The sequence below is a fragment of the Liolophura sinensis genome, chromosome 12, assembly GCF_032854445.1.
Source record: "Liolophura sinensis isolate JHLJ2023 chromosome 12, CUHK_Ljap_v2, whole genome shotgun sequence".
NCBI lineage: Eukaryota > Metazoa > Mollusca > Polyplacophora > Chitonida > Chitonidae > Liolophura > Liolophura sinensis.
The window spans coordinates 22,654,034-22,681,008 of record NC_088306.1 but is presented as its reverse complement, the minus strand read 5'-3'; the positions used below and the strand labels follow the sequence as shown (position 1 = coordinate 22,681,008).

At 37.3% G+C, this 26,975-nt stretch overlaps 2 protein-coding genes across 3 annotated transcripts in view; one reads left to right on the top strand and one right to left on the bottom strand.

The window, feature by feature from the left end:
* Positions 1–17,321, bottom strand: part of LOC135479116 (tyrosine-protein kinase RYK-like) — a 76,129-nt gene extending 58,808 nt beyond the window's left edge. For both annotated transcript variants that reach the window (XM_064758852.1, XM_064758853.1), the window contains exon 1: positions 17,173–17,321. In XM_064758852.1, coding sequence (XP_064614922.1) covers positions 17,173–17,203 — 31 coding nt within the window. In that variant the 5' untranslated portion in view covers positions 17,204–17,321. The remainder of the gene's footprint in view (positions 1–17,172) is intronic.
* A 237-nt stretch (positions 17,322–17,558) lies between these two features.
* On the top strand, positions 17,559–26,480 carry LOC135479217 (protein CWC15 homolog). Its single transcript, XM_064759010.1, has 7 exons — positions 17,559–17,644; positions 20,567–20,746; positions 22,358–22,461; positions 22,750–22,859; positions 23,528–23,626; positions 24,027–24,133; positions 24,637–26,480. Exons 2-7 carry the CDS (start codon positions 20,616–20,618, stop codon positions 24,764–24,766), a joined length of 681 nt encoding a protein of 226 aa, XP_064615080.1. The 5' UTR covers positions 17,559–17,644; positions 20,567–20,615; the 3' UTR covers positions 24,767–26,480.
* The last annotated feature ends 495 nt before the right edge of the window (positions 26,481–26,975 follow it).

Sequence of the window (26,975 nt, the reverse complement as noted above, 5' to 3'; positions counted from 1 at the left end):
TAATGATCATTAAACAAAAGAAAATTACAATGAAATCAAAACACCATTCATGATCACAAAGGGGAAATGCATTGTGGGTGGCAGATTAGAGTGCATCATGGGAATTTAACAAGACCATGTGTAAATGCTGGCAACGCAAAACAGAATTTTCTCTTCAATCCTGTGAAATATGTCCGCATGTACTGAAACCATGAGGGTTGCTGCAAACTGGGAAGGCATGATGGGAGTTCAGTTGGCCCCTAGTGTTCCAGAATGCAGAAAATCTCGACAGCTACATGTTCTTTAATCCCATTTGTATTGGAAATGCTCCGTGTCACTGACACCTCAGTGGGCGAGGCATGCCCTGGACAGCATTCAACATCCCAGGACATCAGCGATAAATATGGCCAGCATTAGAGAAAAAATGTGTCAAAAGAAATGTCAAATGTCGAGAACAGGCAACTACCTGAGGACAGACTGAATGTACACATACAATACTGTACAGATGTACATGTACCATGACTCAGGGGTACAATATACACACATTGTACAACATTATGAAAGGGGCCTTCATTTTATAACAAGTTTTGTCAAAATCCAGCCACAACACACCTCAAAATATTCTGCAGTTTCCTCCCACCACAATGCTAGCTGCGTTGTATAAATGAAATATTCTTGAGTATGTCGGAAAACACCAATGCAAATAAAAAAATAAATAATTAAATCAATAACATAAGCAACAAATAAAAGATAGACCAATTTCCTGTCCCATAAGAATTAAATTCATGAGTGCAGAAAATAAAATGTAAACCGAGACTATTCAAGAATTAGTAGAGCTATAAGTAAAGTTTGGAAACAGACAGATCTGTTATCAAATGCCTGCAAATCCACAGAAGAAATTTTCTTTTTGAAACATCAAGTATGAATTGAAAATATGACATCACAGCCGGAAGCCAGCATATAATTTTAATTCTTTTCATCAAAAAGGAATGATTTCAACCATAATCGGTTTTGACAAACCTGCAACCACAGAGCTTTTGATTGGTACTCTGAAAATATGTTTCACATATATTATTCATAACATTTAGCGGAAGAGTAAGCCCTGCAAAAACATGGTACACTTTGTCCTTTGCATGTATGAACGTACATATATGTAAAAGAAAAAAAAAAACAATGCTTTCAAACAAAAATTCTTATTACAGGGTGAAAATGTCTTGGTGCTAGTTTTCTAGTCATGTTAATGAAAGGAGGTGTCAAAATGAGCAATGAACTACATGCACCTTTGGAATGCCTGAAACGATACAGGTAGTATGTCTTAACGAGTTAACCTGGTCAGTACTCTTCCCACAACCTCTAGCTCAGACGCACAAACACAATATGGTTCCCCAGAACGAGTGCATGTACTGCTTTTGTGAAAGTGTGCACAGAAAATCAGATATACATGTAGAATACACAAACATTTGCTTTTATTATAAAGACATGGCATTGTTCCGTTCCACTATACAGTCCTTTACGTTACATGCATGTGCTTGTAATTTGTACTGCATTATCTGGCTGGTTGTATATTCAACATTTGACTCAATTAAAACAAACCTCTAATCTTCCAACATTTTCTGATAATAAAATTCCAGTAATTTTTTGGATTGTGTTGCATGACACTGTCGCTGTAGAGGTTGTCTTGTACCAGCATTAGTCTGCCTATACTGGTCTATCAACAGAGCCAACAGCTAATTTTCTCAGGACATGTCAAGATCAACCTTCCTTAAAGAACATTGGGAAAAACCTGACACTTGATGGACAAATTTCCGACAGCCTAGATAAACGCTAAGGATGCTTTTAAAAGCCCTTCTCTGGGAGTAGAGCACACATCAGAGAGGGAGCTGATTAGTGGCAGTTGCTTCAGTTCAACCAGTCAAGTACCAGTCAAGATCGGAGGGGAGGGGGGGGGGGGAGGGAACTAGCTGTCATATGAAACTGGAATTTTCGTCCCACAGAATGGAATGGAAAAATAAGGCTGTGGGGAGTTAAAATAACTTTGTTTACAGAGCTCATGCTGCTTCTAATCAGAGAGAAGTGTTAAATAAGCTTGATCATACGAAAACTGGATACCCGGAATTCCAAGCAGAGCGGTCTTTCTGCTACAAATTAACTGTTTCCCCTTTTTTACCATGTTATTGCTGGGTATCAGTGATGTTTATCTGGAAGTATTGTTTTTTCCTCCCCTTTCGCCAAACAAAGGCAGTTTAGGAAATGTAAGACTGCCAAGGGGGGGTACAGTTACTGGTTTTTTTGAAACTCTTCAGCTCTGTCCAAACCTAAATTGGTTAAATTCTTGAGAACATCTGCAAATAATCTGATGCAGATTTTCTCTGAACCCAAAAAGTTTGATGATGATTTGTAATAACAAGGTAAATAAATAAGAAAACTTGTGACTCCACTTTAGGTGTATCAAAATGTTTTGCCATTATGTCGAGTAAAACCATAAAAACAATCTTTTCCTGTCTATAAATGTTGTCAATCATCAAATCTGAGAATTCAAATATAAATCATATTTAATAAACACGTTCATATGGTAACAAATGAACGTTAAAGGTATCGTACACAGTTCTTCACCAAAACTTGCCGTGAATATTCATGAGAGAATACATGTACCTCTGCAACTGGCATTAGCTTTTTTTCAATTTCTCACTGTCAGTTAACAAAGTGTTGTGTTGACATCTTTACATTACTGGGTATTAGTACCAACTGGTGAGAGCGCTGGCAGACAGACATAACCAACCCATAAACCAAATTGAGAGGCAGACAGACAGACAACACTAAGCCATAAACATACCCTTCAGTTCTGGTACTTCAACATTTTCCATTAAAAAAGCTTGAGCCTCAGCTTGTAAATACACTTTACACGAATGTGTATTTGAAAAAAATGAGAGAGAAGTAAATGAAGTGTACATTTAAAAAGAGCGGATGTGCCATTTATAACTGGCAGCATATTAAACACTATATACATGGTAATTATTACTAAACACAAAACTTTGATCAACACTCCTGTCTCTATATCCAGGAAAAGCAGTCAACGTACAAAAAGCCATCTGAACATTCAAAATAACGTACAGTAAATGGCTTTAAATTTCATCAAGAAATTTGCATTTTTAGAGGCAAAGAAATTTATTTGATTGATGTTTTATGCCGTATTCAAGAATATTTCACTTAGACGGCAGTGGCAGGTGGAAGGAAACCGGGCAGAGCCCGGGAGAAACCCATGACCATCTGCATGTTGCTGGCAGACCTTCCCATGTACGGCCAGAGAGGGAGCCAGCATGAAGAGGCAAATAAATAATGCAAACTACATTTATAACTTCTGATGCTAAAACTTACATTTGCCCCAGTATGATATCATCGTACCTTCCCAACAAACCTCAGATGCCTTTATAAGACGAATAGAACTGTCAGAATCAGGAAAAATATGCAAATTAGTCATGGGTGAAAGATGAATAGAACTGTAAGAATCAGGAAAAATATGCAAATTAGCCTTGGGTGAACTTTTAGGTCATTTGTTTCGATCTAGTTCCAAAGAAATATGAAACTTGTGAATTTTCTTTATAAACCATTATTATCTGTTCAAAAAATAAATCGTTTCCAGATTTGTACATACAGTGTACGATTTACTATTTTTGTGTACATTTGTGTAAATGTAAAGCTATCAGCCCCTCTCCAATGAGCCTGCGAGTTCAATTCCAGCTCTTGCTTAAGTAGAGTCATTTTAAGTGGTCAATTTTTTTCTAATATAATAATTAACAACGATCAATTATGAGATAATTTAAAAACTAGACTTACAATTACTGTAGACAATCATACAATTATATCTGGAACAAAAGTTCGTGCAATAATTACATGTATGTTTTAGCTCATTTATTATTCACAATTTCAATAAAATATACAAGTGAAACTTCTGATTTATCTTTGCATATGAAACCAACATTACATGTACACAGGAACACGTCTGTGTATATTTTACGTTTTGTAATTCACATCACGTTGCAATGTTCCAATTAAACACATCTACATATACACTGAACCCTTCCATTCCTTGACATTATCTAAACTCCAGGTACTGTATACAACTGTGTGTACAATGTTACCCCTGAATATACTGTACAAGTAATTCAACTAACCAACGTTGAGCAATTTCCAAGTGATCAACACATTTTGCTTGATGCTCACTGAGCTTATTATTAAGTTTGGATAATTTTTTATCAGAGAAACTTATGCATTGGCATCAAAAGTTTAATTGTAAAGGTTCTGTGTTTCTGAATCTAAATTGTTACTTACACGTACCCTAATTCCTCAACCCACTCACATATGAAAGAGCAACTTTCACAGGTATTTATGCGTATTTTTCTTTTAGACAAAAACAACATTGGTTCAACTGGCCAATTTTATCAGTCTACACAACATAATGCCCTCCTCAGAATTTGCCTGTATAAACACCTAGCTTACAAACATGTGGAAAGGCTGAAGTATTTCAGTACCAAACTCTAGGTTAAATACAGCGTATCTTTAACTCAGCAATGACACTTTGCCACACATACATGTACATGTATACATATTTTAGATCTATATTCTGCTCAGACAGGATCCCACTATTGGCATAAAACTACCTTCCTAGACCTTCAAACCTTCTTTGTTGCTCTTTATAAAAGTCAATTACAAAGCAACCTGATCCTATGCAGACCTTGTCAAGATTAGATTCCATAACAAGATGTTCTTGATTTGCTCTGACGATTCATATAACAGAGTCCATAAGTCTCTCCTGTGAACCTGTTACACACCTATAATAAGGGAGTTTTGAGTTGGAACTCTTTTGTCGTCAAAGGTAAAAGCAGTCCAACTGTGCCATGTGAATGGTGAAAAAATGTAGACTTTGCATACACTGGGCATACTGATATGTTACACAGTATCATGGACCATCAGAAAGCAATATGACAATGTGCCTTTTCAATCTCCAACCAATTTCAACGCTGTTGTCTGTGTTGTGGTCTAAAACTTCTCTATCCATTTTCCACAAGAGCAATATTACGACCAGAAAAATACACAAAGATAAGTATTAATGCCAAAAAGATTGATCTCCAAGAAAGGCGAAAAACATTACCCAGAATAGACAGGTAATCTTACTTAATCCTTACAGGTGAAATTTTCTACATTTACATTTATTTATTTATGTCATTTATGTTTAATGCTTCATATGACAATGGCCAGCATTATGGTGGGGGCAAAACAGACTACATTTAAATGTTTAAGTTACATTGTATGAATACATTCATGAAAGAATGAAAATTTCAGTAGGTTTTCTCAAATCATAATAAGCCACATTGAGCTTGTACCTTGTAAGAGATCTCTTAGACTCTTATTCAGCCATTATGTCATGAACTCAACCTGCCTCATCGCATCTTCCAGGACATTTCCCCTCCCAGCCAACGACAACGGACGATGTCCGAAAATTAAACACAAACGTCTTCATCAGAGAGGCAATAATTGAAGACAGCCGACTAGGGGCAAGCGCATGGGGGGAGAGTGGGGGAGACATGGCTTGGGAGAAACGCTCCAATAAACTGATTCCTCAGGCCTGATTACTTCCACGAGACGCTCTCCTTTGAGGCCCGGCGAATCTCCGCTGTGCCCAGATGATTCCAATTCATCCTATGTGTGTGATAATGAGTGCTTCCTTCAGACCAGAGAGCATTGCGATCAGAAGGCAATTTAAACAACGGTGGTGTGGCTACTCCCAGCCCTTCACTCCATGCCACCTCAGTTGGAATGCGGACAAGGTGGGCCGAGTGTAATGGGCGAGAGATGTCATAAAACGATCAACTTTCATGTAATGTCAGTTGAAAGAGTAAACTACTTTCATGTAAGTCAGGTGAAAGAGTGAACAGCTTTCATGCACTTCATGTTGAAAAAGTAAATGACTTTCATGTATGTATTGTTGAAAGAGTGAACGACATTCATGTGATTCAGGTTGAAAGAGTGAATGACTTTCATGTATGTATTGTTCAAAGAGTGAACAGCTTTCATGCACTTCATGTTGAAAAAGTAAATGACTTTCATGTATGTATTGTTCAAAGAGTGAACGATATTCATGTGATTCAGGTTGAAACAGTAAATGACTTTCATGTATGTATTGTTGAAAGAGTGAACAGCTTTCATGCACTTCATGTTGAAAAAGTAAATGACTTTCATGTATGTATTGTTGATAGAGTGAACGACTTTCATGTAATTCAGGTTGAAACAGTAAATGACTTTCATGTATGTATTGTTGAAAGAGTGAACGACTTTCATGTAATTCAGGTTGAAACAGTAAATGACTTTCATGTATGTATTGTTGAAAGAGTGAACGACTTTCATGTAATTCAGGTTGAAACAGTAAATGACTTTCATGTATGTATTGTTGAAAGAGTGAACGACTTTCATGTAATTCAGGTTGAAACAGTAAATGACTTTCATGTATGTATTGTTGAAAGAGTAAATGACTTTCATGTAATTCAGGCTGAAAGAGTAAATGACTTTCATTTAATTCAGGTTGAAAGAGTAAATGACTTTTACGTATTAAAATAAATGTTCACCAATTAACACTTTCAGCAAGTAATAAAAATCCCACCCCATAAACTTTTATATCGGATTGAATACTTTCACCAGAGCTTAACCACTAGGTTGCACAGTTAATCTGTCCTAAGCTTCACACACCTCCAACTACAACAGGGAGTTTTCACACATGAGCGAATCTTAAGATATTATCACACTTCATTATAGGGGGCTCACTATTTGCAAAAAAACTTCACGGGCTGCTGAGCTCACTGATATGTACGCTTTCGAAATGATCTACATGTACAAATAATCAACGGCTTCAGAGTTCAAATTACGGTCGTAGAATTTCGTCTTTTCTTTAAACAAACAAGTATTAAGGTGTTTCTTACTAGTCCTGCAACCAATTCTGGTGCCATCAAATCTACCTGTAAATATACCCTAATTCCTTAACATGTTCACAAATGAAAGAGTAACTTTCAATACAATTTATGCACACTTTTAATTTGATTTTGAAGACAAAATTACATTGGCTGAATTGTCCAATTTCAGGGCTTCATAAAAGGTATAATTTTGTATTCAGAATCTGCTAGAATAAACACCTTGCAAACATGCCAAAAGGTTGAAGAATTACATTGTGTAAACCTACATCCTGCAATGCATTTCTTATTATTGTTATAATTTTGCTATCATATAATAAAATGAGAAAGTATCGTTTTGGAAATTAGTTTTTCTGAATTTATACATTCATGTACGTGTGTACTTATATCGCACTCTAATGATTATAATGTTAAAGGGACATGGGGCCTCTGTGGCTCAGTTGGTTAGCGCCCTAGCGCAGCGTAATGACCCAGAAGCCTCTCACCAATGCTCTCACCAGAACTCTGAAAGAATAGTTATGGAAGTCTAGATACATGCCATGCGCTCAATGATATCATTCTGTTACCATCATAAACCATCTACATGCACACAGCTTAATACGAAATAACTCTACATGCATCAAAAATGTCTTTATAAAACTGACGTCCAAAACAAATATGCTGTAATATGCAATAATTTAACATATAAAGACATAAAAGAATTTAAATCTGTAACATTATAACCATATATCAGTATATATGTGACAACAAACATTTTTTATCAGGGTGACTGGAAGCAACAAAACTGAAGTGGTTCATGAAATAGAGCAGTGGTGGAATGAAAAAGATAGCATTTGTCACAAAGTTTGTACCAAACATTCCTTCTGCCTCCTACTTCAGGGCACGATTCTGAGGCTCTAAACCCCACCCTTAAACTCAAGTGGCTTAATGTAAGCCTTATACTGTTTACCCAGGGGGGAAATTCGTGCTTGCACAGGGAGAATGTCTGCTCTACAAGCTGCCTCTTGCAAGAGAGGGAGAGAGAGAGAGACACACACACACAAGCTGTGTATAAACTGGGATTGGGAGTGACACAAAATAGGCCCACTACCTCGCAACTAAAACACCAGTTTCAGCAAGGAAAGGTTTATACACTAAACCAGGCACCTATAACACTGCACCAATTCTGGACGGACATTAACATGAACATCTACAATTCTGGCTCGTTTCACCACTGTATCTCCTGCAATCAGTTAATGACTGCAAATCAAGTGAAACAAATGGTGTTTATACACATACACAAATACAGCACTGTTAATGTCTTAGTAATAAATCATACTTATAAATATGAAAAAAATGGTGTTTATACACATACACAAATACAGCATGTCTTAATCATCAACCATACTTGTAAATAGGAAACAAATGGTGTTTCTACACATACACAAATACAGCATAGTTAATGTCTTAATGTCTTAATAATCAACCATACTTGTAAATATGAAACAAATGGTGTTTATACACATACACAAATACAGCATGTCTTAATCATCAATCATACTTATAAATATGAAACAAATGGTGTTTATACACATACACAAATACAGCACTGTTAATGTCTTAATGTCTTAATAATCAATCATACTAGTAATTATGAAACAAATGGTGAAAAACCGAGGTGAAAATTCCCTTGTGATATTATTAGCCATCAGCAGTTTGCTAAGATGTATCTGTTCACCTCTAACCCTGAATGAATTAAGATAGAAACATGAGGAGAAGTATTGGGGGTCCATGTGCTTTTCACCTGTATTTCACCTCATGTTTGGTATGTAAAATTGCAAATTTAGAAGCTCATAAAGTCCTTAAAATCACACTTTTTATTCCAAGGCTTAAGTTTTCCTGATTAAAAAAATTAACTTCATAAAATCTTTTCATTGAAACTACAAGGTGAATGAATCAATTATAATCAAGTAAAATGTGTCACCTGAATCATGCTAAAATGTGTCATCTGAATCATGCTAAAATGTGTCATCTGAATCATGCTAAAATGTTTCACCTGAATCATGCTAAAATGTGTCACCTGAATCACGCTAAAATGTTTCACCTGAATCATGCTAAAATGTTTCACCTGAATCATGCTAAAATGTGTCACCTGAATCATGCTAAAATGTGTCAACTGAATCATGCCAAACTTTAGGTGAAATAGAGTACTTGATGATTGATGACTGATGTCTGATGATGACTGATGTCTGATGATGATTGATGTCTGATGATGACTGATGTCTGATGATGATTGATGTCTGATGATGACTGATGTCTGATGATGATTGATGTCTGATGAACATATAGATCCCCCGGGCCAAGATGTATTTCCACCTAGCTGAACACCCACAGAAAAACGACTGACAAATCTGTCCTACAGAAAATAATTAACTTGCTGTGTCATATATATTATTGTACTACTTAATTAAAAAAAATAATATACAACCTGGATGAGCCAGAGTAACCAACCTTAACAATACACTTGGAAGTACACATATACTACACTACTGTATTTCACTGGATTCTGATTTGTACATCCACCTTATTGGACCAGAGTTCTATGTGAAGTTAGTTCAATTTGTTATCAGATGAACTTAAGCACTGGCATTAAAAGTGTCATTTTAAGGCCTTTATATGTATCTGAAAGTGCACTTTTATAGAACAAACTCTTCATGGGAGATACAGTATTTGTTCTAGCACTCTGAGCTACAAGCTATAGCATCAAAATAAAAACTGAGAAAGTTCCAAAAATGCTGACAAATGGGAAGGGTTTGTGTCACTCGAACACATGTACTGTGATATGACCCTTGACCCATTAGACCCTCACAGAGCTGTTGGAACTGAATGCAGATACCTAGTCCATTGTTACAGGTCTTTGAGCTCTTGTGGCCTGACAATGAACCCGGATGGGAGGGGGGTTGGTCGGGGTTCAATGGTGCAACAGATAAACCTGTGATAACTCAAAAACGACTGAAGGTGTACTGCAGGGTGGTTCAATACTGAGCCTAATCTTTTTTTCAAACTACAAAGGCTGGACGCATGCACGCGTCCAGAAGTCCAATACTGGGCGGCAGTTGCCAGGTGAGATGAAAGGAATTCAGTGCTAATTCAGGTGCAAGGAAATTGTTATAGGATCAAATAATTGCCCTCCCCACAGGTTTATGGTGAGGGAACAAATTTTAATTTGTAGCCGTTCAAGTAGCCATCAACACCTGTGAACGAAGAGCTCACTGGGGCTATCGCGGAAAAACTCACAATAATAATTTACTGGTTGGATGGGGAAAAAATTATCTCCTAATCACGAAACAAAAAAATAAATGGATCATGGAAGAGAGTAGAACACAGGGCAAAAATGTTTCTCTCTCTGCCTGAAGGTAAGGGTAACCTTTGGAGGTTTACAGACATGAGAAAGCTTTTCCATGTTAAGGAAGCTATCAATGTGTGGCGATGTCGGCTAATACAGAAACTAACCACCTGAAAAGAGATCAAAGCTCTCTGGAGGAAATATCCATTGAAAAATGGCTCTGGGACAAGTTACTCCGCAAACCCGATATGTCAAAGTGAATGATTACTTGGTTGATTGTATGCTCAGGGGAGTAGAAAATCACCCCCCAGTTATATAGTTATCAGACTAAAACCTGGCTTGAGTGTGATTTGCCAGCAGGCGGGTATACAGGACTTGTCTATTGTCATACAACAACAGCTAGTCAAGTCCATAGTAATAGAGCTGTTCAATGATCGCCCTAAAAAGAGAAAAAGCTCTTCCTCCAAACCGACCATGCCCTTTCTTGAAGACATAACAAGCTATGATTACCTCCTCACCACCATAGTCCTTTACAAAGAACGACCATAAAAAAAGACAAGAAAGAAAGAAAAAAATTACACAAACCATGGTATGGCATGGCAAGAATAATGATTCCAACTTAACCACATACAGAGGAGTTTATTTATTTGGGCAGTCTTTTGCTGCTGTGTTTTGCACCGTAAAATTCGTCGCTAGTCTTCACTACACTGAAATGTGTGGATCTTCACCAGTCACAAAAGGGCCCCAGGAAAAGGCTATTCTTCCCCGGACAATACGAAGATGTTTGCAAAACCTCTTTTACGGACTAGCACTTCATAATCTGCACAATGCAATGCTGGCTGGGCTCGACTCAAATCTGTTCATGTTTTTTTTCACGGCCACTCTCTACCGGCTATCTTACTATTCTACCGGACGCTCTTGCTTGCACTGTGTTCACTCCTAACCCCCCTTAGCCTCAGGCCAAAGCTACAAGGCTATCATCACTTCAATAAATTCAGAAAAAGGGCTCTTTTTTATCTCCCCTCTCTCTTTCCAGACTTTCCCTTTTTTTCATCTTCTTTCGCCAAGGACCAAAACATTGGACTGAGTCCTTGTGTGTGTAAATTGCTTTTCAGCAGAAAACGGAGCGACCAAGAGCTCCCCAATTAACCAGACTATGCTCCAGCATCCCTGGGCAATAGCTGGGCAAAATCACTATCCCCAGGTCACTGGCCACTCACTGCACACCTCTTCAATCTTCCGTGAAAAAAAAAAAAAAAAAATAAATGGAGAAATATTCGGCCAAAAAATTGAGTGAAATGTTTGAGAAAAATTATGCTAAATAAGCCTGGGTTATATAGTTCAGATAGAAAGCTGGCCATAGGCAGATGGCACCTAAATTGCAATTCAGCCTCTTGATCATGCTTTTCACTCCAGTCCACATGCACCCAGTGTTCTATAAATTTCTTTCTAAAAAATGTTCTAATGATGTTAACCCCTGGCTAATTCAATATAATTACATAAGAGAATTTATGACGTGAAATAAATCAAAATTTCCAGAAAAAATATATAGGCTGTTTCCCATTTAGGTGATCATATATATCTATGTAACAATGAATATTACACGTGTTTGATCGGACCGCATGTAGCTAAGTGCTTAACACCGCATATACTAATCTCTGGTACACATGCATAGCAATCACACATTACAGGTTTGTATCATCCATAAGTGCATATTAAATCCATGTCTATATGTACATTAATCCATGTCTTCATGCATATTAATGCATGTCACTGACTGTACATAATCCATTTAATGTATTATTTACCTGCTTATAATTTTTATCCAAAATAAAACTGCTCTTTTTAATTTAAAAATTCCTGATTTCTATTGCATATGTGCAATGTATATGTCAAAAATCTCAGAGAATGCATTTCCACAGTATTTAATAAAACAAGTAAAAAGTAATAAAAAGAATTAAATCTTGTTGTAACACATAACTACTCCTTTATGATATGAAAGTCTGTACTTGCATTAAACATATGCACAGTATCTTCAATGACCATAAATTTTGCCCAGGACTAATCTGCCCATTTTTCCTGATTCTGAAAATTCTATTGAGTTTAGAAAGGTGTTTTGAGGTTTGCTTTGAACATGGGATGATATTCTACTGGAAAATTGTAAGTGTCAGCATCAAAAATATTATTTTGTGGCATTTATTTGCTTCTAAAAATGCACTTTTGTGGACGAAATTTGGGGTTATATAAGGGTACATGTATTTTAGATACTCTCTACATGGAATCCAAAATAACAGATTACATATGCCAAAATCAACTTACCTACAAGCACAAATTCAATCAAATACCTGTATCAAAAGTGGTCTCAATGTAAAGATATTACCTCTGCATGTATTTGAGACAGAGAAAAAAAAATCAGAAATTCAGACGGGTTGTTATGTATAATTTAACTGGGGTTGGACAAGGTGAGTTGCTACCCGTGGCTTTCTTTAAGCTGCTTTCACAAATCTGTCCAACTGTCTTTTGTACTCCAACATTGACTAACCTCCCTACCCATCCATTATTCACAGTGTCTGACAGTGCACTGCGCCAAATGTATCAGATTGTCCACAAATCCACAACTATAAACGCAAGACCACGCGCAGACGCTACCCCTAAATACGGCCGTGGACGTCTAAGGCACACAATTAGCTTTAGTGTTAAAGGAGGTTACGGCTTTAGTGTTAAAGGAGGTTACGGCTTCAGGCAGCAGATTTCACCAACAGACAGGCTGAGGGTGGATCTCTTACACCTAACTCTGACAGCACACCATGGCAGGCAGATGGGTATATATTGACTTTGCAGCTCGAGATGACATGTTGTTTTGAGATTGGAGAAGAAGTGACTGTTCAATTTGGGAAGACAGTGGGGTTAAACTGCTCTGTTTTTATCTTCTTCTGGCGGTAATGAGCTAGCTGACCGGCTCACCAGATACATCTAATTGCATACACACACCAAAACTTTTCTAAACAACATTCTGCGCTCATCAACTTCTGGGCGCATTCTAGTCGCTTTGGACACCCATACATTCTCACCTGCCTTCATGTACATACATGGCGTATCATGACATCAGTGCAAACAAACAGATCAATTAGTTCGCTAAAACATGCAGGTTTTACAGTAAACATGCACAAAGTGAAGTACAAGAGCGTTAGAACTTACTGTACAACTCAAAGTAAATCCTCCAAATCACTGCTATAATGTTTTTGTTTAATCCCTAGAGCAGCACTACAGGCCATATTTAAAGTGAAATTCTTAAAGGCGTGCTTTATTAATAAGTTTTTTTTCATCTGATTGGTGTTGAACTTTAATGCCATAATCAAGACCTATTTTGGACAAGAGTTTAGAAACTGCCAACCAGAACTACAGTAGTTGTAAAGGATAGTACAATAAGTTTATAAACACAAAATTACACGAACTAATGTAACAACATTTCAATAATTAAAAAAATTAAAATAATGCTCCTGAAATAACTCCTGGGAAAAATGTAGCTTTTCTTTCTAATGGTAAAAAACAATACACAATGTATATATATGTTGTAGCATTAGCAACTTTTCTGCCACATACTAACCTGTCAAACAATACAAAAAAAGTACAGAAGACAGCATTATCAATTCATTAGTTTAACTCCTAGGATAAAAAAAAAACACAGACAGATTTTGAAAAGATAAAACATCTTAACTTTGCCGACAGCAAAACATGATATCACCAATTCTGTTTAATATATCTATGCACGCCTTCTGGTGCAGACGGAGTGCTTTTTAAACCTACAGTAATAAACCTTATTTGATTATAAATACTGCTGGGCATAAATCTTAAGTAACACTTTTTAACGTTCTAAAGATCTTGTCCCTCAAAGTTTTAATTAAACCACATGTACAAATTCCTAGTGCACCAAGAAATGCGAGGTTGTTCGAAGTAAATCTAATTTCACTAAGCGCAAAAATAAACAGAGCTTTGTAAAAGGGACGGAGCGTTGCAATCCTAGCAGGCTTTCTTAATACCTTACATAATAGAGATTAGCTCTGCATTACTCAGTTCACCAGCTTGCGTAAAAAGACCCTCCCTGGGCCAGATGTTTGCATTTACTCTTCGATAATCACAGAAATGTGTGCACATACTGCAGTTGCCGAGATCAATTTGCAAGCTGAATTGCACAGGTGCAGAATTTATAAGAAGATCAAAGGCAATCATTGTGAGGAGTGTTAACAAAGTATGTCAAGAGAGGAAATGGTTAACAAATGTGTCGATGCAAAATTAAAAAAGAATTTTAAACCTGGAAAGCATTTAACTACTATTTAACTACTTTAATTCTCATAAAATTTGAGCACCTATGAAAAAGATTTAGATAATTTTTTTAACTTTTATATCTGCTTCACATTAACTTTTTTTCCATATGATTTATGAGGACAGGAAAATTTAAATGAGAAGACTTACATAACAATTTTTTTTTAATCCTCAAGTTCTAAAACGACCTAAATATACAACGCATACACAAGAGCTAAAAGGAAAGGATCTCAATTTATAGTAACTTGAATAGGAGCAGACCGTATTCATTTAAAAAATACATAAATAAAAAGAAACACCAATAATTTATCGATTTCACAAGTATGCTTGTCTAAGAAAGAAAATTAAGTATAGACAGATCTCGATTTCACCGGCATTTGAATTTTCAAAGGATCATTACTTACTTCTAATGATTTTAAAAATCTGTCAGATTCATACTGATCATGTTCTATGTACTAGGTCTATGTGAAGACTGCGAGGGGATTTCACTTCACATTTGTTTGGCCTCTAATGTGATTTCACCAGAAAATTATCATTAGTGAACTCTCCTCGGAGAGCACAGTGGTCCATACATATATCTATACTTGTCGGTCCACTGTACTGACAGGTTAGAGTGGTGTATCATGGAAAGAGAACTACAAAGTAGGGTGTCCCAAAGACATTTACATATATACAGTAATTCTTCAACTTTTTCTCGTGGTTGCAACGTGTTTATGTAAGCAAAGTTTGAGAACAGAACTATGTGTAGACTGACAAAATTATACTTTTTCTGAGGCCCTAAATTTGGCCAATTCAACTAACGTAGTTTGTCTCCAAAATTAAATGAAAAAGGTGCATAAATTGCACTGAAAATTGCTGTTTCATATGAGTAAAGGCTGAGGAATTAGAGTAACTCTCTGTAGCAGTCATGGCCACATTCAGAGTCGAAACAATGTCATAAAGCAGATGCTCAAGATAATAACTAAAAATCTTTAAATTTTTACAACCCCAAAAATCTTCCGTGGTCGACTCTTTACCATGAGATATGTGTCTACACGCTGATATATAGAGACAGACTGGAGAGCTCTCTTGTCAAAATGCGCACACCATGTGCTTGGATGCAGGCTTAATGTGCACATCGTCATGGGGAGAGAAGCAGGTATAAATAGTCTTCATGCATCCACTGAGCCATGATGCAAACACATGCTTCACAGACATTAGCCAACTACAGTATGCCACTTGGAGGGTAGGGGGTAGGGGGAAGCAGGGCAGGAATGTATTCAGGACTAAAGCAATGAACATTAACATGATTGTTTTTGTGCATAAAATCTTGTTTCTGCTTCTGGAACCTGAATCAGCTAAAAACCATCAGGAGTGGAATGGCGTAAAGATATATGATGTATAAGTCTATGATGAGGCACATGTTTCGATGACAATTTAAACGCACAAATTTTGATTCAGTTGATCCTTCCACATTCATTTTTTCACCGTTAAACCCCAAGCACTCACTCACTAACTAATTTTTTCAATGCATGTCAAAAGATACATCTTGGAGAAAACATGCTGTACAGCCATTCAATGACCACAAAATGGCTCTTGAATATTTTATATATATATATGTGTACATGATGCAAACACTCCTCTAAAATCCTAATCGCAAGGAGCAGTTTCACAGTAACAAAATAAATATGTTCTTTGAAAACATAAACTGTTTTGCTGACTCATAATCTCCTGCATTTGACGGCAATACGTACATAAATATACATTTGAATGTTCAAGCCTGGAAATAAACAGAGGGCAGCCATGTACTTGTACACGTAAATAACACTGCAACTGTTTTAATTTTGCGAATGGCTGGAAGGAATGTCTTAAATCATAATGTATATTTACATTACACTGTAAATGTGACATGTAGATCACCAGCAGGAACGGACACTTCATTGTATGTTTAATTTTATATACACCTACACTACCAGGCAGCTACTGTAATAAATCCATTTATTTATTTATCTGATTGGTGTTTTACGCTGTACTCAAGAATATTTCACTTATACGACTGCGGCAGGCATTATGGTGGGAGGAAACCGTGCACAGCCCGGGTGGAAACCCATGACCATCTGCAGGTTGCTGTCAGACCTTCCCACATATGGCCAGAGGGGAGGGGAATCCTAACACTAAAATTCCTATGGTCCACATTTTTGCGTCCTAATCAGTGTACACATGCCATTCTGGGATCAAAGGGAAGGCGAATATACCGAGTCCATACACGAAGGTGGTCACCACAAGCCGACTTAAAACTGACGTTTGAGATGAAGTTTAGAGGCGACTGAAAACTGATACATCTTTGACAAGTCCACATACAGGCTTGTGCCATATGAACCTTTGGTGATAGTCAATGTTGAGGGTGGTAAAATAAAAGCCGTGAAGCCAGCGTAGAAAATGCTAACTCTGAGGCTAGGTCAGGAGAAAGCGGTGCCCGGCTCTCTAGTGATCCGCCACTCCGGGGCTTAGCAGTAAACCAAACCCGGGCGAACGGGACTATGTGCACATGTCGGTCATCCACGCTCAAACCCGATCCTACTTTACTGTCAAAAAATGCACACTTACCTAGCAAACGGTAAGTTTCCACCGAGTCCATATACAAGTTCAATCGTCCTTCGTAAAGCTAAGGCATTGTAGCCATGCTACCAGCCACACAATCGTCAAAGGGGGTACGCATTATTTTCCGACTTACACCTCCAATCCCGACGGCCCAAATTTTGTGCATTGAATGACTGCGCCGAGCACTCGTTTGTTTTCTTTCAGGCCTGTACTCTCTAACCAATGCGCGCTACTCTTTCCTGCTTTCATGCATTGACAAGTTCCACAAGTGTAACCAAAGCTGTCATATTTTGAAGAAAGTAAATTTTAGACATGCCTTACATTGCAATATTTAGTTCATCAAAGAGGAAATGGTGGTATCATATAATTGAGATATTTTATTAGAGGGTATTAGGAAAACATGGCTGAAATTTTTGTACTGAAGAAATTTAGTCTATATTTGCATTGACTTCTCGTCGTTCTGAAGTGATCTTTTGAGGTAAAGTATTGAGAAAAAGCATGACTATTTTGTTGAACGGTTGGGTCGGGCCGGTCTGTGTTGCTGTAATGCGCTAATGCAAAAAATTGTGGTATAGACATGTTGTACATTGTTTTGACAAATAGGTTTATAGAATATCCAGATTTCGTTACACTGCATTTTTGTTTTGATCACTGACCTCGGAAAGTACTTACCAAGCCAGCAGTGTTTTGGAAACTGATAGATATAAGTGTCCCTTTAATGTCTTTGTGATCTGATATGTGTCATTTAGCATTTGTTCTGGTATAATGGTAGAAAAGGAATCAGGGATTCATTAAAGTCCAAATTCTTACAACTGGAAACTTCATAATTGAATTTTTTTCTGGTCCAGATTGAGTCTATTTGTATTTTAAACGCCAACTAAAACCACGTATTGAGTTTAATTCTGTTTTAGCAATGGATAGATTTGTGAACGTTATGTATAGGCCTATATCATATAAAGATATATTTACCTATATATATATGGGAGAGAGAAAGTTCATTTTCATTTGAGGTTCATATCTGATCACGATTTTATTGCTGATACATACATATAGTTTTACAAGTATATTATCCATATCAGAGATATACATTGTATACTAAAACAGTTATAAACCATGGTGATGCATGTTCAGTTGATGGTCGTTATATTAAGGGAAAGAAAGGAAATAACAAACATTGTATCAAAAGTAGACATGTGCAAAATACAAGATAAAGCTTTATATCCTGCTCAAAGGTATATATTGAAACAGTTATAAACCATGAGTGTTCAGTTGTGTGTTGTTGGTTGTTATAAATTAAATATTAGAAGAAAGAAAGAAATAAATAATTTTAACATATAAAACAAACATATGTTGGCCTACAAACACTAGAGACAAGGCTTATTTTGATCAGAGGTATATACTGTAAAGTATTGTTCAGTGTAGGATTTACTTCAAAGATGGGTTTGTAGGAATTAATTTTGCGTAATCAGTCAAGGAAATGCTAAAAAAAAAAATCTTAGACGTGTTTAATTTCTCAAGTTGTAATATGGCCGAAATTACTCAAGCACGTCAAATAGGTATCATCAAGAGTGGCTTAATCCTCTTTTGTTTCCTGCAGTGTTGCCAATCCGCATAATCTGGATCAGAGATTAAAACAAGAGGGATGGATTATCACTATGTAAGAAGAAATCCATCTAGATGGACTCAGTGTGCTAACTTAAAAGTCTAAAAAGTTTAAAATTCTCAAACAAACTTCAGTCCAACTTAAGGAAGCCAATCTCAGTGCATTCACGGCACCCAGACTCCCCTGCACTTAAAATAGTTTTTTTTTGGTGCCTTTTTGGCTGTCGATTGCAAGGCACTTGGTACCGTCGAAGTTCTAGCAGTTAATGTGACCACCACAGTGAGTTAATTAGTTTCATAGGTGAGGAAAGGAATTTAAGAGGATGTTATTAGAGATTCCATCAAAAAATTACATATAAATGAGCTGATGAGGTGAGTTAGATTGCCATAAGTGGGAAGGAGGTGGGAGTTTGAAATTCGTGCCATGTTTGTTGAGAACCAACAAATACAAATGGACTTCCACTTTCTTTTATAGCCACTAAACCTTATCACCATGGTTTGAATATATTTAAGGCTTAATTTTAATTACAGCCAGTACACGCATGACCGCTTCGGCTTGTCACAAATGCAGCTGTTGGCGATTGAAGTTGATCGCTTATCACCATAAACATGTATTTTCGAATGCAATTCAGTTTTTATCCAAAAATTTGAGTATCTGTACCAGAAAAACACACAACTTAGTTTTTCTTAGCCCAATATTCAGTTTTTAGTACCACATTCAGTACCATACTCATGCACATGAAGGTTAGAGATGGGAAGCATGGCTGTCTGTTGGAAGTTTTCCTGGGTGGTGGACAAAAAAAAATAAGGTCAATATGAGTGTAACAGGAACTGAATGTGGACCAACAAAAATGTTATCCCCAAAGGCTGTTCCAGTATATGTGCGAGCGCCCGCACAGAACTCTGGAGAACGCGTATGTCATAGGTCCTATACAATGTCTATTTCATTAGGCTACTCTACCTCTAGACTGACACCCCCGCCATTCACCGAAGTGGTGAAAGAACAGCGCGAATTAGCCATCCATCATTATCTTCACCATGATTCATACACCTTTTTACTTCATCCTTCTCAGCTCATTTGCTTAATTGACTACTCACTAACTTAACTGACTGTCTACATTCACATCATTAAAAACTTTGTAAAGCATATATATAAACAACAGATATGCCAGGACATGCTCAGGAAAACTTAACTTAAACTACCCCAATCCCTGCCTTCCCTAAATCAACATGATCAGCCCATAATAATTTTAGAGAAGATCATATGTGGGTCTTATTGATTAGCTAAAGTTATTTATTATGATGTTTGGGGCCTTAATGGCCGAGGTGGTTAGCGTGTCGGGGCAGGGCAATGATCGAGGAGCCTCTCACCAATGCGGTCGCTGTGACTTCAAGTCCAGCTTATGCTGGCTTCCTGCTAGGGGAAAGGTATTCCAGCAACTTGTGGATGATCATAGGTTCCCCCTCGGGCACTGCCCTGTTTCCTCCAACCATAATGTTGGCCGCCATCATACAAGAAACATATATTCTTGAGTACAGCGTTAAACACAGCGTTAAGAAGTTCGGGGTGCCATTCAGTAAAAACTTCGATTTTAAGATATTTGTTATTAGAGGTAAACAGCCTGGCATTTGTGTAAATCTCCATTACGAGTAATGATTGTTTTTCAATTAACCGACAGCCTTTATATTTGATTAGGATGATCAGATTTTAACTGCATCATTTGGACTTTTCTTAATCATCCATTTAAAGGGATATTAATATGGTTTTGTAATGTTCATATTTTTGTGTACCATGCAGGTAAACAGTGTATAAATAGAGGGAAGACTTTAATCTCAAAAGCATCACCATGACGACAGCAGCTAGGCCAACATTTGAGCCGGCTCGAGGGGGTCGAGGGAAAAATGAGGGAGATTTAGGTGCTTTATCAAAACAATACTCAAGTAGAGATCTTCCGGCTCACACCAAACTCAAGTACAGGTGAGTGGCTATGCCTATTCATGCTAAACTCAAATGCAGGTGAGTGGCTCTGCCGTTTATGCCAAACTCAAGTACAGGTGAGTGGCTCTGCCTGTTTATGCCAAACTCAAATCCAGGTGTGTGACTCTGCCCGTTTTTGACAAACTCAAATGCAGGTGTGTGACTGTGCCCGTTTTTGACAAACTCAAATGCAGGTGTGTGACTCTGCCTGTTTTTGACAAACTCAAATGCAGGTGTGTGGCTCTGCCCGTTTTTGACAAACTCAAATGCAGGTGTGTGGCTCTGCCTGTTTTTGACAAACTCAAATGCAGGTGTGTGACTCTGCCCGTTTTTGACAAACTCAAATGCAGGTGTGTGACTCTGCCCATTTTTGACAAACTCAAATGCAGGTGTGTGGCTCTGCCTGTTTATGACAAACTCTAATGCAGGTGTGTGACTCTGCCTGTTTATGACAAACTCAAATGCAGGTGTATGACTCTGCCTGTTTTTGACAAACTCAAATGCAGGTGGGTGACTGCCTGTTTTTGACAAACTCAAATGCAGGTGTGTGACTCTGCCCATTTTTGACAAACTCAAATGCAGGTGTGTGACTCTGCCCATTTTTGACAAACTCAAATGCAGGTGTGTGGCTCTGCCTGTTTATGACAAACTCTAATGCAGGTGTGTGACTCTGCCTGTTTATGACAAACTCAAATGCAGGTGTATGACTCTGCCTGTTTTTGACAAACTCAAATGCAGGTGTGTGACTGCCTGTTTTTGACAAACTCAAATGCAGGTGTGTGACTCTGCCCATTTTTGACAAACTCAAATGCAGGTGTGTGACTCTGCCCATTTTTGACAAACTCAAATGCAGGTGTGTGGCTCTGCCTGTTTATGACAAACTCAAATAAAGGTGAGTTGCTGTTCACATCAAACTATACCAAAGTTTGAATGCAAAATGTGTGTGGGTACATAACTCGAAACATGGATTTTTCTCTGGCAACTTTCAGCACTTGATTATTGCAAATAATTTATATGAGATAATATTCACCCATCACCAATGTGGTCGCTATAAGTTCAGCTCATGCCGGCTTCCTCTCCGATCGTACGTGGGAAGGTCTGCCAGCAACCAGTAGATGGTTGTGAGTTTACCCTGGCTCTACCCGTTTTCCTCACACCAAATAAATAAAGTAGTGTTTGTGGAGATATGAGTATTTATTGCATTAAAGAGACTATACCATAGATTTTTGGCAAAAAATTGATCATTGCAGATGCAATCAAATTTTGGCTACTGTTTTAGAATGCCCTCCAAAATTGCCTGGCATGCATTATCAACCTCATCTATTACAAGCATGTATTACCACTTGTAATCCATAGTAAAGTTTGTAAACCTTGTTATTCAGGTCTTAGCATAACTGTTTTCAAGCCTTAGATTCATTTCAGCACTGCGAAAATTAGAGGTACTGAACGGCAATAGTTGGAGCTGTTTTTGGTGAATGAAAAAAAATTTGATTTCAGTAGCGTATATGGATGTTTTGCTCAAAGTCTCTGGTATATCCTCTTGTAAAACTCGCATTAACAGTTATTCATGCTAATACACTCTGTTAATATGAATCCTGTTTGTTTTATCAGGCAAGAAGGGCAAAACTCCAACGAGGAAGTGCGTGGGCGTGACTTCAGGAGAGACCTTGAAGATCGTGAGCGAGCTGCACGAGAAAAACGGGATAGAAACAGAGGTAGAGATAGGATGTGTTCATGAATCAAAAGATGATGTATGTTATCTGGATCCCAAACTGAAATTTGTTTATAAAATCGTTGGTATTATCATCTTTATGACAGAAATAAGAATTTTGTTTTGATGTCTGCATTTTTATAATAAACATTTTTACATGCAAGCAATTTGTTGTTTGGAATAAAACATTCAAATTTTCAAATGCAAAACTTGAATTAAATTTGATTCTATATGCAGTACAGGTCTCGTTCATGAATAGAAGCATAATGCAGTTACCTCCCTTGTTGAACAGAGTCTTCCAGTGGGGGTGCCAGCAGTAGCAGCAGTAGTACCAGTAAGAGACCCAGGATAGAACAAGTGCCAGCCTCTAATCTTGATGCTGATGACCCTGTGGACGATGAAGTAAGTCGTCAACCCTGCAGTTGTTATGATGTTAGGTCTTTAGCAGATCTCCCATGATGATGCAATTCTTTAGTTTCACAGTGTAGCTACGTCTTGAGGTGTGTCTGCTACATGTTATACTTGAGAACAAGTCTTTAACAGTCTTGTTTCCTTTGGGTATAAAGCAAAAGTGAGAAATACACCAGTCGTATTTGTATTTGAGAATTGAAGCAGTTAGGGAAGACATGTAAAAGTCATTTCCCTTTGTTGAAGATATTTCTGTGTTTTGGTTTGAATTTGCATTCTTAATCTTGTTGACAAGTGTTTGCCAAATCTCTGTGCTTTCAGTCCTTGTCAATTCCCAAGTAACATTAGCTCCATAAGTTGAGGTAATGGTTTCGTCCAAAGACCTGTTTGTTTATTTCATGCCCATTAAATCCAGAGAGTGTATCTGACAGAATAATACATGCGCTCAGACCTTAAAAGAATTATTCTAGATCCGGGAGCAGGTTCCCCAGCTGACAAGGAATTATAGATTCCGAGTATGGCTCTGATTGGCTGAAAGGCAGCAGCCAATAAGCATTCCAGGTATGAGAATTGTTTTGTACTGATGTGACCATACCAGTTTATATTTTGTCAGATTTTGAAGGTGATGGCTAGCCGCTATCTTGCTGTGTGTTGTTTTTCAGGATGAAGATTCCGACTCTGATGATGAAGATGACACAGCTGCTCTGCTAGCAGAACTGCAGAAAATCAAGAAAGAGAGGGCTTCAGAAAAAGCCAAACAGGTACACATTCAGAACTATGTATACATTGGCATATAAATTCAAAGGTGTTCTGGGCTGAGAAAGATTGGTGTGATGTAGTCTTGAATAAGGAAGAGAGTTCTGGAAGGGCACTTCCACCAAGGCGTCTTTATCATTAAGTTACCTCCCCTTATTCTTATCATTTCAATATCGTTTCAATATGAAGAAGTTAATCTAGTTTAAACTGTTCTTCACAAGTTGCATGAAAATCTCTGAATAAGTTTTTGAGATATAATGCTGGCAAATAAACAAGTTGCCACAAGAGAAGATACAGCATGTACATGTCTATATATACACACACACCTCGTCGTCATATGACTGAAAAATTGTTAGGAATGTTGTACATACACACCATTATGACGTATTGTTTTTGTTTGAATAGGAAGCTGAGAAGAAGGTAGAGGAAGAGAGAATCAGAACAGAGAACATTCTCAAGGGGAATCCCCTTTTGAACCAGGAAAAGATGGCTGAGTTCAAAGTGAAGAGAAGGTAAACTTGACAGCGTTAGCATTTTGTGGCCATGTATCATGTCAGATTTACTAGACTGACAAAGGAACTTAGCAAAACAGAAGTGGCACCATGATTGTAGAAGGGTTAGCATGTACAATTTAACACCTGGAGTTCCTGCAAAAACAAAATCAGATGTGGCATTAAGCCATAATCATTCACACAAAACCAAAATCTTCATTAGTATTTGTATAATTGGCCTCATGTTGAAGATTTGAAGATGTGTTCTTGTGTGATGTGATGTCAGGCTAAAGTTGAACATTTTTTTTTTCGTATGATTCTTGGAAACTTGCTAAAAAGGTATTAATATTATGCCAATTAGTTGTTCATAGAACAATCCAGATTTTTTGATATGTATCAATTAACCTTGTTTCTAAACATAGAGATTAATAAGATGTGAGTAGCTCTTTAAAAAGTGTATACGTTCAGCGATCCCATAATCTGTCTGCCTTTAAATCTATCTATGATCTAATTTACCCTTTCAGATGGGATGATGATGTTGTTTTCAAAAATTGTGCAAAAGGAGATGAAGAGAGACAGAAAGGTCGGGGTTTTATCAATGATACACTGAGGTCTGAATTCCACAAAAAGTTCATGGAGAAATACGTCAAGTGATAAAATTGAACAGATTACAGATGAGAAATCAGCTGTGACACCGTCAGTTTCAGGAACGTAATGCTGGAGTTTCAGTATTCTTACCCATTGCAGTAAATGAATGCAACAACACGCTGGAAGTACAACCCCATCAGTGCATTCTTACATTTTATCTGCAAATGTGGAACTGTGTCCAGCAGTAACCTCAGAATGATAACCATTGAGAAGACTGACACTGCACTACCATAAAACAAGTCTTGAGCATCAGTATCTTTAAGAACTGCCGTAACAGTTGATGCTTGCAATAACACTAAAGTACCACCTTGTCAGTAGAGTCCTACATTCATCTTGTCTGCAAACGTGGAAAATATATCAGTGATGACATGAAATGGAACCATTGGTCAACCCCTAGCTAGAAATAAAAAGGGCAGGGTGCTGTGGAACATTCTTCAAAAAAGTGGCAGAGTGACAATTTCTACTGCTTATCTAAATGTATTTACATTTTGCCAGACAAAAAAACGGGCAGGGTACAGCACCCTTATAAAAAACCTGGCTAGGGGCACGAGTTATTATAGCGCATTGAAAACGGAGAAGTTACAGTCTAAATTACGTGTGGAGAAATTCAGCATTCAAAGTCGACGCAGAAATGGTAACAAAACCATGATGAAAGTATTCCTGTATAAGGACAATCTGGGCATTTACCCAGTGACTTGTTAGACTACATGTCCGTCATTTTTTTGTATACATTCCTGCTTTCCACCTTGGATATTCCCCACCAAAGTCATTTACAGGTACAGAACTGTGCTACAATGAAAGGATAGTGACTGTGTAAATCTACTGTAATACATGGTTCAGTAGGCTATTGGCAGTTCTAATCATCATCCTTGATGTTATGTTCAATACAAGTTTCCTTACTGCATATATGTGTTCGGCTTGTGACCATCTGTTATAACTGCTTTCAGTGGCATTTCAAAGATTGTGAGGAAGTATGCTAACAAGACATTCTTTATAGATATACAAGTTACTAGCACAGTATTTAGATGTTAGTTTGTATATTAAATAATATTGTGTTATGAAACTAACCAAGAAGTTGTATATCCATAAGGAACTTTTGTTAGTGTACCAATATCGAATAGAACTATTTTTTCCCCACAATAAATACATAATTTGTACATGTGCATTTTATAATTTCTAAGGGTTTATCTTGGATTATCCATATGTAAACATTATATTACATATAAATATATGTATTCAAGTTTCCTTAAAGACATGAAGGGTCTTAGTAGTCCCTAGTTTGTTGGGTTAACAGTTCAAATCCAGTTCAAGCTAAATTTTATGACAGTTTGTCAGGTACCTGTTAATGAAGAGTGCATGATTTCCACCATGTCCACAGAGCTATGCCAGCATGCCACTCTGCACAGAATGGATAAATGAATTATTCTTGAGTACCTTGGCTTAAAGCTACAGTGAAGCACGTGAAGAGAAAGGCTGAAGAAATCTTATCCTTAAACAAAGAAAATAGGCTGACAAATACAATAAAAATTCTTGCACATAAGTAAAATGATTTTTAAGGGATATGTGGAGAGGCAAAAAACGAATGTCTTTGTGGGAAAACCTGAAGAAGGAACATGTCATTCATTAGTCCTAATCATATAATAATTTCATATTTATCACTGTGTACAATGCAGTTGCGTGCCCTTTGTAAATAAACTATGGTTCAGTAATACCACCCTTCTGAATATACCTTTCGTCTGCTTCTGCTTGAGTCAACAGTGTCTGATATGGTTGCATTGTTGCCGGATTGGTGTTAAGCAATTTTTATCAATTATTTATTCCAGCTCCAAAACAAAATTTTAATCCATCACTTAAGACATAAATCCACATATTGTTTTATGTCAGCAAAATTGTCAGGCTTTATTGGCACAGCTGCTTGAACCAAAGGAAAGTTTTGATTCAGTATTCACAGCATAGGCCAACTGAGGCTGTGTGCATATTTCTGTTTTTCTAAGTTTGAATCCATGCAGTGTTTGACCACTGCATGGATTCGGTGACAGAAGAACTGGCCAGCCTTTGACCATTCTCTGGTGTCTAGGCATGATAACTTAGTGAGGCAGCACTAAAAAATAAAGCAAAAAAAATTGTTTGATTTGGGTTTGCCATTGATTTTAACATTATTTCGGCCACATCACAGCAGTGTCTCCTTGTAACCAACCAGTAGCAAAGGTTAGAC